The 15,180-nt window shown below is 55.2% G+C and overlaps 1 protein-coding gene across 2 annotated transcripts in view; it reads right to left on the bottom strand.

Annotated features, from left to right (window-relative positions):
- VPS13B (vacuolar protein sorting 13 homolog B) overlaps positions 1-15,180 on the bottom strand; it is a 595,475-nt gene that overhangs the window by 4,889 nt on the left and 575,406 nt on the right. For both annotated transcript variants that reach the window (XM_040972638.1, XM_040972637.1), the window contains exons 56-61: positions 11,987-12,792; positions 7,933-8,109; positions 5,794-5,964; positions 2,272-2,448; positions 761-863; positions 106-355 (exon numbers count right to left, since the gene is read on the bottom strand). In XM_040972638.1, the coding sequence (XP_040828572.1) occupies positions 106-355; positions 761-863; positions 2,272-2,448; positions 5,794-5,964; positions 7,933-8,109; positions 11,987-12,792 (1,684 nt within the window). The remainder of the gene's footprint in view (positions 1-105; positions 356-760; positions 864-2,271; positions 2,449-5,793; positions 5,965-7,932; positions 8,110-11,986; positions 12,793-15,180) is intronic.

The following is a 15,180-nucleotide window of genomic DNA, read 5'->3' as shown; positions in this document are numbered from 1 at the left end:
GGCAACAACGCACGCTCCCACCCTCCTATGTCCAGCAGCTCCTCAGTGCCAGGGTGCCTGCCCCATTGGCAGCCTGCCCCTATCGCGCTGTTGGCGGGAACGCACCTCTATATCGCAGGCCACTCTGGGCTGTTTGAGCTGCACGGTGAGCAGGTGGGACTGCTGGCTGTCCTGTGCGCAGCTGATCTCGGTAACGGGGAAGGCCTGCTGCTGTGTGTCCTCGCTGGCGCTCACCACAAAGAGCACTTCTGATGTCAGCAGCAAGCAGCCCTCATGCTCCTGGCCAGAGCCCCGCACCAGAAGCACGTCCAGGGCCATGTGGACCTCCGGTCTGCCCAGAGACTGAAGCATCTTCCTGTTGAAGCAGAGAAGAGACCAGGAGCTTAGAGCTCACTGTCCCCAGGGCTGGCCCGCATCCCCCCCATGGTCCCCCAACAGAGAACCAGGGGTCTTCACTCTGATTGCCAACTTCAGGTGGAGTTGCAGATTCTTCCTGGGGACAAAGATTTCCTTTGTCCCAGCTCCCCTCTTTCCCCCGCCCCCAATTAAAACGCTGGTCCCGGGGGGGGGTTGCAGTCCCGGGGGCTGGGCGGTGGGGAGCAGAGCTCTGCCTGGCCCTCGGATGCTTTTGTGCTTCCAAGATGCCAGAGCCCAAACTGGCAAACCACACTGGGAGTGTGACCCATGTGCTCGACGGCCGGCCAGGAGCACCAGCCCGTAACATGGCTGTAAAGCTGAGCCAGTGCCTCAACGATTTTACCAGACATATTTGACGTGACCGTTGGGGGCCTGGTCGGCCTGTAGGTCGTGTGGCTGACAGCGCTGCTTGGGAAGCTGAGAAAGTCCGGCTCCATGTAAGATACCTGTGTTGAAAGAAGCAAGAGGCTTTTACTCATCCTTTTCTGGAAAACAGTTCTGTGCTACAGTGATGTCATCTGCTTGGAGCCACCCATAAATGCTGCAGACCTGAAATGTCACACCTTTGAAAGCAAGGGAACTGATATTGACGATCATTAGGCCGAACAGTGCTCTTGTCCCCGCTGACCTGACCTGGTGGCAAGCTGCAGTTAGATGAATGTGCCCAGTCCAAGCACACAGCGGCACTTGGGGCAAGCGGCTGGGTGCAGCAACTCACACAGCACTTTGCATTTTTATGCGAGGTACTTACTGATGTCTTTGCTGAATATTCTGATGCTTCCTGATTGGATCTGTGCTAGAGCTGGTCAGAGACTAAAACACAACCCATACATAGGCACCCAGCTTTCCTAGCTACACCACTTAAGTGACAACACAGCTCTGAAGCACCCCGCCACATCCATTTATGCGTGCTCATGGATTCTGACTGGCTTTGTGCGGTCCCTTGGGCCAGTCCCAAAGGCGGGCACCCAGCAGCAACCACGGGCCCCCAAAGAGCCTCCAGAGCCAGAGATGGCCCAGGCCGTGTGCTTTCTGAGGCCTTGTAAATGTTTATGAACGAGGCAGAGTCATTAGACTAAGAGTTAGTGGTTTGTAAAACCTTCAGTGCAGTCATAAAAGTTTTACAAGAGTGATGGAAACCCAAAAGGCCATGTGAAGCCCTGCTCTGAGATGCTCTTACATAAGCGAGGGGCACCCGGGAGGGGCGGGACATTTTCGAAGCCAAGAGAATTTATGAAGGACCCGCTGCCTGCCACTGCTGGGCCCATGGGCAAGAGCAGCCTGGGATTCCACAGCGTGTGTGTGTGAGGGAGGCCTCAGCTTCTCCTCGGTGCAGCTCAGGGGCACTGGGGCAGGAGGCCCCCATGCTTGTGCCTGGGTGAGCTCTTCAGGGCTGCTTCTGGGGGTGCTGCACGCAGACCCTGTGTATGCCCACACCAAGTGCCCAGTGCCTGACCAGCAGGGGAGCTGTCCTGAGGTATCTGACACTGTTTGGTGGCCAGCTCCATACCCCAGTGGTGACAGGTCACAGTTTTAGTCATGTGGTCCCCATGGACTGCTCTGCCCCCCTCCAAGAAGGTGAAGAATCCACATCAGTCCCTCACAGGCTACTTCCTGTCGGTCTGTCCCCCCAAGTTTCTCCTGGGGAACAAGAGGAACTCCTTGTTTTGCCCCTGTGTCCTTCACTGCCCTCTGACACCTGTCATACCACAGATTAGATTCTGGGAGATTCCTCTTCCATTTCTCTGGCTCAGCCTGTTGTTGATCAGGAGTGCAGTTCTACCCTGAAGCGAGACAGTGTTATCACCTTGTCACTGCGTGCGGGTCGGATAGGCTGGCTGGCCACCAACTTACCATAGCCAGTCCGGGACACGAGCTCGGCCGCTCCACCGATGGGCTTGGTGAACACCCCCATGATCCCCTTGCCCATGCCCGAGATGACACCCTTGGCTCTGTGGCCTGCCGAGGCGTGGGCTTCCGCTGTCCTCTGGAAGTTCTGCATCGGCTGGTCAACAATGCCTGCGATCGCCCCTGCAACCACAAAAGCCACAGTGAGTGCATGAGTGCCATGTGCCACGTACGGCATGTTGCCCTCCAGCCTCATGACTGGTTCTTCACTATCCGAGAGGCCAACCTACCAGGGGCTGCTCTCGTCAGGTGTTTGTTGCCTTCGTCGAGACCATGTTGAGACTGAGTTTGGTCTACCTGGTCAGGGTTTGTGACAGGGTGACTGACCAGAGCCAGCAAGCATGGCAGAGGTGGCCAGGGAGCAGCGGCCCTGCCTTCTGTGGTCTGCCACAGGGGGACGCAGACTTCCTGGGCTTCTGGAAGTTCTACGTGAGTCCAGCCCTACTGACGCCTCCCGCCCTGAATTGGGAAGTTACTCTCATCCACTGACTTGCTCTAAGGGGCTCCTGCTGGCGGCAGTTCCCCGGCTGGCCAGCCACATGTGGGTGACTATGAGGTGCTGGGGGAGGTGTGAGACACAAGACAGCCGTCTCCCAGGCCTCTGAATGGGGGACAGGCACCCTGTCACCTGAGACGTGCTGGTGCCCCAGGTGAGTGCTCCCCACGCTAGACGCAAATGGTATGCTTAGAGTGTGTACCCCGTTTCCTGCCAAGTCACCCTTGAAGATAAGTGCTGGAAAGGCGGCCCCTTGGTCTGGTCCTCCTCATGCCAGAGGCTCTGCAGGGTGGGTGGCCTCTGGGGACAGGGCAATGCCCTCTGCCCTGGTGCCCTACATGTTCAAAAGAGGAACTGGGGCGCAGTGGGAATGCAGAAGGAGCTAGAACAGGCTCCAGGGCGCAGTGGAGTGTGGGTGTCTTGGGGAAAAGGATTTGGTCAGTGTGGGCAGGGCTGATGCCAGTTCTGCAGGCAAAATTGCGTTTTTACAAAGCCATTACTTTTGGAAAAACTGTTGTGGGCTCATTCAAAAGCCTCAGACGCCCCTGGAGGCCAGTAGTCAGGTTCCTTGCCGCCCTGAGGCCCTGTGGTGGCTGCCCGTTCAAGCGGCCTCGCATCCCACAGTGTCCCATAAACGCCTGTGGGAAATGTGTCCTCTGCAGTCCACTTCCCCAGGCAGGGGTGAGGGTGGGAACACGTGGAGAGGGCCCTCCAGCGCTGGGCACAGCAGTGACACTCCCCTCTCTGTTCCAGCGAGCACAGTCCCGTTAGATGACATGTGTGAGAGCTCTTGGCCAGCCCCTGCCTGCGCTGTGAACACTTCACTCCCGGCGCCCTCAGTGTTTCTGTCCTGCAGAGGAAGGCACTGAGCACCCGGAGTCCTGCTCCCGGGCCTGGCTTCCATGCTGCTGCAGACAGCAGCTCCCACTCCACACTGTCCTAAGTGACACGTCTCAGCCGTGGCCCCTCCACACCCTTCCCTGCACCTGGCAGGTCTGGAAAAGCCCAGAGATGAGCGTGACACGGACAGGCTCTTGACCTAGATGCAAGAGAGGCAGAGACAGAAGATCTGAGAGAACTGGGAGGGCTCCAGAAAAGGGGGCACTGCCTGACAGGTGAGCAAGGCCAGGAACTGTGTGCCCAGGGTCCCTGGACTGGCAGGTGCAGCTGCCCTAGACACACCAGGGTGGGACTGACATTACTCCCAGCACAGACAGGTTTCTGGAAGGTGGCAATGTATGGCAGGTACCACTGGAAGTTTCCATAGACAGACTAGATGATGCCCATTGTGTACAAGGTTTTAAGTGGCATGGGGTAGATCAGAACTTGGTGGTTCTCTTAACCTGCCAACAGGAGCCAAGGAGATATCAGAGGCTGGCACTGTGGCCACCTGCATCCCATATGGCTGCTGGTTCATGTCCTGGCTGCTCTACTCCCAGTCTAGCTCCAGGCTAGCACGCCTGGGAAAGTAGTGGAAGACGGTGCAAGCTCATGGCTCCTGGCTTCTTTCTGGCCCAGCTCCCACAGTTGTAACCTTCCGGGGAGTGACCCAGTGGATGGAAGACCTCTCTCTCTTTCTCTCTGTAATTCTCTCTTCCAAGGAGAATAAATGAAGTTTTTACAAAGGCAACAGTGACTTCAGCAGGGCAGACTCCCTGTTCCTAACATAACCAATGGCCACCATCAGTTTGCCATGGCTGGGGCTTTGCTGGGTGGGAAGAGCACCGAGCCCTGGGGCTAGAAGGAATCACAGTGTCAAGGTGGAGCCAGCCGCAGCCAGCCAGTTCAGGGTGAAAGAAGATCCCAGAGTCCCCAGTGACCCTGGAGAGGACCCCCGCCGCTGCTTCTGGCTCCAGCAATTCACTCCCTTGAACTAGGCTTGAGCAAAGTGCGTCTGCCACTCACTCAAGGGGCTGGTTTGGCCGGGACATCAGAGGTGCAGTGCTGGTGCTAGCAGCTCCAAATAACAATAGAAACTCATGCCAGAAGGTAAGGTGTTGTCGGAAGCTGCTAAGACAAGCGGTGGATACCTAGCGGTGGGCACTGGGCCTCCTGAGGGTCAGAAAGTGCCCCCTGTGCCACACCACCTTCTCCAAAGGAGGCACCAACACCCCAGGTGGTGGCCTAGGTACCAGGAGTGGGTGTGGCCCAGCGCTCAGCCCAGAGCACGTTCCTCACTGCTTCAGGCAGCTCCAGTCACTTAACCTGAACTTGTAACGTTTTACTGCTTCCTCCCAGAGCCTGAGCTGGCCACGGCCAAGTGCCAGAGTCCGGAGTAGGGAACCCAAGATGGGAGAAGGGACACGGCCTCTCGCTCTTCTCCTTTCCGCCCTCGAGCTGCCCAGGGCCACTTTGATCTCGGCCAGGCGCTCGCTCAGATACGCAATGGGCTGGGCGCCAAGCCATACAGTTTTAAGTTCCTTTGCAAGCAAATAAACAAAACTGCCCTTGAAAATCCTGCTCTGTAAACTCTCAGCACTGCAGCTTCCTTTTTATAGGTTTTTCCAAAGTGCCCTATTTTCAAACATTAGTTCTGTTCTCACAGAGCCTTGGCCATCTTCACCTCTCAGTGGGCCTGCTGGCCACACTGCTAACTGTGCCTGCGCGGAGCCAGGCTGAGCAGGGCAGGGACTCAGAGAGAGGCAGCGAGTGGCAGCTGGCAGCCCACTGCAGCTGGCACGGCACGCTCCAAACTCCTTGCAGGGTCTCCGCAGGGCAGTGCGGCAGTTCCTGTCCCAGGAGGCAGCCAGAGACTGCCCTGTCCCTTTGGCGACCCACACCGAAGCCCCCTTGCTGCATTCTGGTGCAGAGGCAACAAGGCAGGGCCTGGGCTGGCTCTAGGAACAAGCTCCCTGGCGCTCTGAACCCAGCGAGCGCCTCATCCTCGTAGTCTCAACTTTGCCCTGCAGAGCCAGGGTTCACCTCTCCTGCCAGCCCTCCCCAGGGCCTATGATGCCATGCCCGACTCTTACCCAGCAAACTGATGCCCAGCCGGGACAGGCCCTGCCGCAGCCCCTCGCCCAGGCTCTCCGGGAGCTGCCGCCGCCACTCCTCCTGTCGGTTGTAGTGTTCCTCGTCCAGCGAGAGGCGGTCCATGTTGCGGGCCAAACTGGTGGCCAGGTTGGTGATGGACGTGAGGGTCCCTAAGGGCACAAGAACACATGACTGGCCTCTGAGTTACACCTGGGAGGGGCGATGGCAGGAGTGTGGGGGCCCTGCACCCCCTCAACTGTGGAGTAAGTGAGCTGGGAGCAGGGTGGGGGAGGGGGAGAGCGTCTGTTGTCTCCCGGGGGCCAGGTGTTGCACACTCTTTCCTACCATGTGACTGCCCAGGCTTGGGCTAAGCAGTTTCAGTGTCCTCACTGAGGCTGGTTAAAACAAACAAAAAAGGGCTTGCCATGCTACCTGGAGACACAGAAAGGGTGTGGTGTTCCTACCTGCTGGCTCACCCTAAAATGCCTGCTGATGCTGGCAGGCCAGGCATGCACTCCAGGTCTCCTGTGCAAGTGGCGGGGCCCTGGGTCTCTAAACTGGTACGGGTGCCCGCTGGGAGGAGTGTCAGCTGACAGGTGTGGGCCAGCAGGAGTGAGCTGTGACACCTTGGCTCCAAGGCTCAGCGACCACTCCCTGGGGCCAGGTTTCTGAAAAGCAGGACTGACTTTCCCCTTCAGCAATCAGTTCTTCCCTCCTTACTGCTTCAGCCATAACACTTCCTCAACTTGACAACTCGCAGGGAGGGACTGTGCCACAGACAATCTGGGCAACAGTGATGCTTGGGGGGCCGGGGGAGGGGGACACAACAAAGGGAATGGGTCAGAGGAAGCCACGCCGCCCTCTGGTGGTCCTAAGAAAAGTTCTTTTCTGCACTTTGCTCAGAGCGGTCCTGGTCCCCATCCCCAAACACCCCCCCCAACTCAGCCAAACCAGACACTGGCAGGCACAGCCTGAGGCCCACGGCCCTGCTCATCTGCTGTCAGATCTGCAGCTTCAGCAGTAAGTGGCAGAGGTTACTGTCACAAACACATCTTTACCAATGATCACACACGTAAGACCAAATTGATTTTGCTAAGAAAGCTGAGACCAAGCGGAGAAAGCACTCCGTGAGCCAGTGTGCTAGCACTATTGCTGAGGTTTCACTTAGCAGGTATTGGTCATCTGACTTGAACATGCAAACAGCAGAGCCCTGGAGCAGCCCGGAGTGACTCACTGGTCGGCTCTGTGGCCCACTCTCGGGCCTCCCCATGACTTGAGGCCTGGGGGAGTGGTTCCTTTCATTGTCCATGCAATCTGTTTTTCTTCCTCTTGCTGTTCTCCTGCCAACCCCCCACCCGGAGGCTCTGGCCCCCCTGCAAGGATCACAGATTCTCATATTTCAAACCCAAATTTTCTTCCAAGGCCTTCTGGAGACTTCCGCAACCTGCCCCCTTACAATGGAGTGGCAGTGCTGTCTACGGTCAGATGCCTTTTATGGGGAAGAAGAGGCCTCGGCCTGCCCCCCGCTGAGAAGAAAAGGGGGCTCACATGGCCCTCGTTAGCTCCCCAGCCACTGCCAACCTGCCCCAAATATCGTCAGGCAAAATGCACGCGGCTCAGGCTCCAAGATTCCTGTGGGCAGCTGTGTGGCGTTGGTGCCCAGTGCCCCTCAGCAGCCACCAGATGGCACTGTTGACACGGCTTGTCAGGAGAGCGGGCTGTCCCCCTCCCAGTCCCTGTCACCGTGAGTCCTCATCCTTACCAAAGTTATGACAACTGTGTCTACATTAAAAAAAAAAATGCAATGAGGCAACGTGGTGTAGGATTTCTGATGTTTAGCAGAAATCTCGAACACCTTTAGTTTTTCTGTGTTTATCCCATGAAATAACAGTCGAGCCAATCCTCGTTTTCCCAATGGGAGGTTTAAAATGCTGAAGTTCCTGAAACATTTTCGCACACTGCAGGCAAGCAGTGATCTGTTTAAAACATAAGACACTGTATATGAGCTTTGTTATGGATCCAAGGCTTCAGTGTGCCAAGGAGCCGGGCCAGAGGCAGGCTGAAGGCATTCCCAAGCAGCACACTCGGGCGAAGGTGGGCAGGGCAGGTGGCAGCACAGTGGGTGAGCAAGGAGCTACCTTTGGAAATGTGCTTCACAAATGACGTGGTTCCTCTGGATACTCCGCTCACGAAGGCGCCGGGGCCCCGGGTGAGCCCCTCGTAGGGGAGCCGGAAGAAGTCAGCGACGCCATTGCCGATGCTGCGTACGAGGCTGGCAGGGCTGCCCAGGATCTCCAGGGACCCCACCACCCAGCCTGTGGGGAGGAAGGAAGGCAGGGGTTACGGCACTTCCCACGTGGGAGCTGGCGGGTCCTGGCGGTTCCTTTCCTCCACAGCTTGGTTTTCACACTGGACTTGAAAAACAACGGAATAAGCTTTTCTGGAGCAAGTGATGGCAACCCATTCATTGAGAATGCAAACAGCAGACCTTCATTCTGCCTGCCACTGACCCTATGGTGCTCACAGATGGCTTCAGGATGACTTACTGGCCTGAGCCTCCCAGGTGCCCATGGCCTCCTGCCAGGTCATGGCATCCCGGGTGGCAGGTGTCTGTGGGCAGGGGAAGCGCTGGCCGTCACCTCTGCAGGGCCATGGGGCCACCAGGCATGGGAGGAGGCACCTGGGCCGGAAGGACAGGCCAGATGCTAAGTGGGGCGTTGCAAAGGGGAAGCCAGCTTCTGCCAAGGATGGGGGTGTTATTTTTAACCTTTCCCGATCCTACCAAGCTGAGTGCTTCCCTTTGGAACACAGCTAGAGCCAGACAAATGTCTCCCCTTCAGCCCTGGATTCAGGCTTCAGTTGTGTAAACAGCAGTGACAGGGAGGGGTGTGTTCCGTGGGAATGTCCCAGGAGGGAAGCCTTGCACTTGGCTTCCTATGGGAGCCTGGGCTTGCCAGGAACCCGCGTGCGCCACAGCCGGACTGCTGCCTTGTGGGAACAAGTCTGGGGGTGCAGTGGCTGCCTGGAGCCTCCCCAGATGGTGTGGAGACTGGGGCTGCCGGCTCAGGGGGCTGGCAGCAGTGGGCAAGGCCAGGGGCCACTGAGAGAAGGGAGTGGAAGGGGCAGTTTCCTTCAGAAATCCACTAGCCTCCCTGCCGATGGATGGGATGACCTCCAGGGAGCTGGGACCTGTGTGGGAGCGCTTCCCCCAGCAGCAGGTCCCCGGGGAAGCCCCTGGCCTGGAGGATGCACAGGGTGTGGGCTGGAGCCACGGCAGGCTCTTGCTCTGAGCCCTCCTCCTTCTCAGCAACACTGGGAAGACAGCGCCAGGGCTTGGGTCAAAGGAGGGGTCTTTTCCAGAAGGCGGAGAGTGCTATGGGAGGCCCTCTGAGGCAGGCTGCTGAGTTCCGTGATGGCCACAGCAGCTCCACAAGAGAAAGGGGCATCTCCGTTCAACCAGCTGCAGGGCTGCAGGGCTGCAGGGTTGCCGACGAGCCCCGGCTGCTGCTCAGGGCCGGGGACGGTGCCTGGTGTGGGAGCAGAGGCACAGCCAACCCCAGCTGTCTTCCTGGTTCCACAGGCACGAGGGCAGAGGAGAGCCTGGAAGCTCTGGGATGAGTGTGGCATCTGAGCCACCCAGAAAGGGCAGGAAGTATAGAGATCCTTCTCTTCTAGTTATTTCCACCAAAAACCAAATGCATGTGTGCCTGCATAGCTGTGGGGAACTGACTTCACGATGCCTAATGGACGCTCCAGTCCCTCAGGGAGAGTATCTGTGTATAGCATCTATAATCCTCCACATATTTTAAATTAAATTAATGTCATATAAACGGTTGTCTTGTATTGCTTAGTGGGCAATGACAAAGTCTGAACATTTTCGGTGAGACTGCATTGGTAGGTGGGACTATTTTGCGTTCACGGCTGGTTGAATCCATGGATGTGGAGCCCACGGGTGTGGAGGCTGACCGTGTCAACCTTCAGCTTACATATTTGCAATTAAAAAAAAAAAAAAAAAACGGAGTCTGCCTGGCTTCCCATCAAGCTGAGACTTGGGGTTGGAGAGGGACTCAGGAAAATATGTCGCCCACATTTCTCCCTTCCCAGGGGGCTGGTTCCCCATTCCTCACTACTATTTATTTATCTTTACGCTCCCTTCCGATGACTGCACGAGCTTCCCCAGCAGTGAGGTCAGGGTGTTTCAGCGCTGGCAGCTGGGACGCTTCTAGCATCTGATGGCTGGATGCAGACCCGGGGGGGGGGAGGGGATGAGGCGGGGGGGCCTGCTAACTCCCAGGTGCCCCTTCTGCAGGGGTCCTCGCCCCACCATCCCTCCCTACCTGGGGAGCTCTGGCAGGCGTCCAGTGCTCACTCCCCCCCTGCTGTCTTGGAGCTCATCTTCCGATTGTCCACTGACTGGAGTTTCTGATGAGCTCGGAAAACTTGAGCTCTACCTTAGAACTCCTTGTCTCCGTAACACCATGAGCTTGAGACAGAATTTTTAGGTGATGAAACAAAAATCCCAACAACAACCCAATGGAATCTCCTGTGGAAACACCTTAAAAACACTAACCAAAGAGATCGTGCAGGCATGCCGGGGGCTCAGGAACCTGCAGTGGCCCCTTCTCGTGTTAAAACAAAAGGGCTGCCTGAAGGAGTAAGTTTCTGGGATGGCATGTAAGTATACCCGTTTGTGAAGTTTGAAATGTTAACTGCTGATTTCTTCGCAAGACGGAAATGCTCTCTGTGCTGTGGGGGAGGCCCTGCCCCCAGCAGGCCTGGCCGGGCTCTCTCCTTGGTCTTGTTCTCTTTCATAACGGTACTGGATGGCCATGTTGACGGTGTGTGCTTCATTCTGGGGCAAGCCTAACGCCTAACCACCGATAGGGCAGGGTTCCTGGTGCCTTTCCCGCAGCTACCAGCACCTGACCAGGGGTGACATGTGGAGGACAGAGCACAGGGTGTTTCCTCTGTAGCACTCAGGAAGGAAGATTGCTGTGGTACTTCCTGGAGAGGGCTGGCTAGACCCAAGCTGTGTGTGGGGCGGAGGGCAGGGGGCTCTGTTTCAGTTCTTGCCAACCACAGGAAGCTGGGTCACTGATCTGAGCCTGCTCTAGCATGGTTCTGCCTTGAGGCCTGCAGCTCGGGCGCCCATTGGTGGAAATGATTGAGACCACACGGTCCCTGGCCCTCAATTGCAGTGCACAGTACTCCCCATACAGCACTGTGGATGCATAGGAAACTGTCCTGTGCAGGTGCCTTGCGCCACACTAAGAAAGGAAGCCCAGGCCTTGAGACACAACCTGCTCGGTGCGGGCGGCCACCTGCCCGGCCCAAGGGCCCTTCATCCTCCGCCATCTCCAGTCTGTGCAGAGGCCGAGACACCCACCGGCTGCTCTCTGCTGGCTGGCTGGCGGGGTAGGCAGAGGGCTCTTTGTGCATCTTGTGAGCACACAAATCCTCCACATTCCTCACCTCCAGCTATTCATGAACAACAAGGAAGAAGGGAGGCTAACAAGCTGCAACTGGAGTTCTTTTAAGCCTGGGGAACACAGGGCCTGGGCTAGGTTTTCTGGCTGTGCTAGGATGCTAAGAAAGGGCCTCTTTGCCTGCAAGGGGCTAAAAAAGCATTTGCTTCACGGAATTAAATCCCAGAGTTATATAACAGCTAATATCACAGCCCCTCTTACTGGCATGTTCATTAAGAGCCAAGCAAAATGTTGGGCACTTGACATACTTTCATCTGATCCTCTCAACACTTCATTTTTTTTCTCCTGTCTCCTCCCCTCCCTACCAACCTCCAACCTCTTGTCAAGTTTTACTCTAGAAGAGAGGAAATGAAACCTCACAGAAACTTTACCGGGGAGAGTCTAAGGACAACATGTACACGCTTGGCTGACTTATTCCATCCCAGAACTCTTCCTCTGCTCTGACAGGAAGGAGCAGGGACCCCTGTTACTCTCCAAGGCCAGGATCTCTTGTCTATGTTCTCCGGCTTCAGAAATCCCAAGACGTATGTTAGAGATGAGGACCTTGGGCCTGAGCATGGGAAGGCCTGTGTCCAACAGGGACAGAGTCTAGATTTGGATGTTGTCCCTTTCATGACCTCGCCCCCGGGTGTCACTGCTTCCTTACGACCTGAGCCAGTGATGCCCTGGCTTGAGCACATCCCAGAGCTCAGCTTGTATTTCTTACCTGCTCGGAAGAGGGCCCCCGCCGCGTAGTGCATGGCCAGTGCGTGCACAAGCTGCCGCGCAGTAGTGAAGACGGGCCCACGCTCAAACACAGAGAAGGAGAGGGGCGTGTGGTCGGAGGCAATGTACAGCTTGAGGGAGGCGTGGATGCTGACGAGCAGGTGCATCGGCTGGATCACCAGCTTGCGGAGCCGCACAGGATTCCCCAGGGCCCTGGCGTGCTGAGTCACCTGCTCGGGCAGCACCTGCTGGGCCTTGCAGGGCTGCATGGAGGGCCCTGCCAGCTTGCTGCTGGGCAGGTACGATTCGAACAGAGTTTTGATGTAGTACACGAACGTGTCTTCCACGTATAACCGGGCAGGTTTCAATTCAAAAGTGAACTCGTTAATGTCGAGGAAGGAGTTCTGGCCCTTGGTTAAGGTGACACAAAGCTTGACAAAGCAGTTTTCCTTGTACTCTCTCAAATCCATGTTGGACACAAGGAGATCCTGCATTTGGGGAAACCGGGTTGCCTCTGGTTTCTCGCCCTGGCAGACCAAGACTGCAAAGTGGAAGTTGGACTTGTTGTAGAGCTGGTTGTCCAACTGCAGGTCCCCACAGTAGACCTCAAGGCAGTGTAGCTGAAAGAAGGAGGCAGTGGGCTCCTCCCCAGGGAGGGTGCTGGCCCCGGGGGCCAAGTGCACCAAGACATTGTCCAGCGTGAGCCTCAGGAGTTCAGAGGAGGCTCTGTGCTGGGTAAGGTCATCAAACATGGCCAGGCTAAGCTGCGTGACGAACATCCTAAACATGACCGTCTTCTCTGAGGCCCTGGGGAGAAAGGGAGGGAACATGAGTGCACCTGCTTTTCTTTCCGCTTTGGTGACAGTGCCTCCTCCAACACCCGAAAGCACATGAGTGGCTCCCAAGACACAAATACAAACCCAATTTTGATTACGTCATGTTTGGACAGAGCCAGTCACACTTAAACTGTGCTGGGTAAAACTCCCAAGGAGCCCATTACAAGCTCCTGTCATGTTTCTGTATGTGTCTCCTTACCAATAATCAGATTTTTGTTCCAAATCCTGTGAGTCATGTGTGTGCATTCTGCATCCTGATTATCACAAAGTAGAACGAAGATTCTCTCAGATGAAAATGTGAAGCAAACACAAGAGGACCACACATGCACTCCCACCTCTTACCCCACTGCCCACTGACCTGTGCCAGAGCCCAGGCTCTGCGCCCCCACCCTATCCCCAACCCCGCAGGAGTGTGGTAGCACCTGCTCCAATGGGCGCTCCTCTGGCCACCAAGCCACTGTGCTCCACCTGCCCAGCGACAGTACTGTAGCATGTCTCTCTTCTAGACCATCTTCTCCTCCACTAGCAGCTTGTAGACACCGTGTTACTTCTTCTTAAAAAATATCGCTCCACTACTTCTATTCCTTAACATATCAACTCCATACACACTATGCTTTCTGTTGGAAGCTTCTCCAAGCAAGCTTTTGCTCCCCTTCAGACTAACCACATGACTTTTGTCAAAGTTATCGCGGGAGCTTGTAGTTAGCTCAACCAAAGCATAGACTTTTGGTCTGGGGGCTTAGGGGACTTTGACACGGTGCTAATTCCCTCCTCTTGGAAATGCTCCTGTCTTCTCCTTTCAGATCTTCACCTCTGGTCACATGTCCTCAGTCACTCACGGGAGTAAGACCTTTCTGTTCTCAATCAAGAGGCTTTGAAGTATCTAAAGCTAAACACTTCTTGGTTTCCTTTTGCCCATTTCCACTAACTTTCTTGGCGATTCCATTGCGTCTCATGATATCAAATGGCATTTAAATGCTGACACCCTCAACTCTATTCCTGCATATCCAACTGCTATCATGGAGCCAAACTCTGGACTTCCCCTGTTACACTCACATTTAGTCTTTGCCATCTCAGCTAAGGGCAGCTGAATCTCACCAGTTCCTACCACGGATTTTGGAGTCGTCTTTGATGCCTGTATTCTCAATCCTGATCTGATGCATCAGGGTGACCTTGTGGCCTTTTCCATGAATGTAAATTCAGACCATTTCTTGCCACCTCAACAATCTGATGTAACATCAGCCACACCAGTGTCTCTGGCATGACAATCTCCTCACAGGTTTCCCTGTTTGTTTCTCTACCATCTTTTTTAACAAATTACCTTCCAGATGTTTAAGTCACAGCTGCAGCTTCCCTGCTCAGAATGCTATGAGTTGCTCATTTTGTGGCAGTGGCCCATACAGCCCTGCACAATGTGTTTGCCATCATCCAGGCCTGATCTCCTGGGCCCCTCACACCATGTGGTAAGCAGCTCCAATGTGAAATTTCAAAATCCAGAACTTTTGCATATGGACATGATGTCACAAGTATGAAATTCCAAACCTAACCTCATATACCGACTTGCACTAAAAACACAGGACCATTAGAAAGAGTAATTTACCTTTTGGCTATGTGTATGAAACACACATAAACTTCATGTTTATTTTAAAATTATTTGTACAATCCATATACACACACACTCACTCCTATGCCCTTGTGTGTTCCCTCCATTGCCCCTAATAACTACATCAGTTGGGTTGGGCAAAGACCAGAGCCAGGAGTGGGGAATGCAATCCAGGGCTCCCTTGTGGGAGGTGGCAACCCAACAACTTGAGTCCTCACTCCTCCCAGGGTGTGCACTGGCAGGAAGCCAGTCAGGAGCTCGAGCCATAAATCACACCCAGGCTTCTCTGTGGAAGGAGGGTGTGTTAACCACCAGGTTACACAAATGCTCCTGCATTTCATGTTCAGATTTGAGTCCTAACTTCAGGATATCTCATTATGTACATATAAATACTCCAAAATTAAACAAACAATGCCAAGTCAGAAGCACTGCTGGCTGCAAGCACACCGGTTAAGGAATACTCTACCTATGGGTCCTCTTCCTTGTCCCTGCAGTGAACTACGGATGCTCTCTCAGGATGGGCTAGCCAGATCACCCACAGTCATGTCACCAGCCCTGTCTTGCTTTCAAGTCTTTACTCGAATGTTAACTCCTCAGTGAGGGTTTCTTTTACAACGATATTCTCCTTGTCCCCCAGGGCCTGACACTCCTGACCTCTCTTATTGGGTCTTGTTTTAAGCCCTGTAGACCTGCAGCATATTACTTCCTTTTTTATTTTGTCTGTGTCTGGGTCCTTGCTCTCCCATCCACTTCTGT

Source organism: Ochotona curzoniae, unplaced genomic scaffold (genome assembly GCF_017591425.1).
Source record: "Ochotona curzoniae isolate NIBS_2020 unplaced genomic scaffold, NIBS_Ocur_1.0 contig_2318, whole genome shotgun sequence".
Lineage (NCBI taxonomy): Eukaryota > Metazoa > Chordata > Mammalia > Lagomorpha > Ochotonidae > Ochotona > Ochotona curzoniae.
Note: the sequence above shows the minus strand (reverse complement) of the source record. Positions and strands in the feature narration are given on the sequence as shown.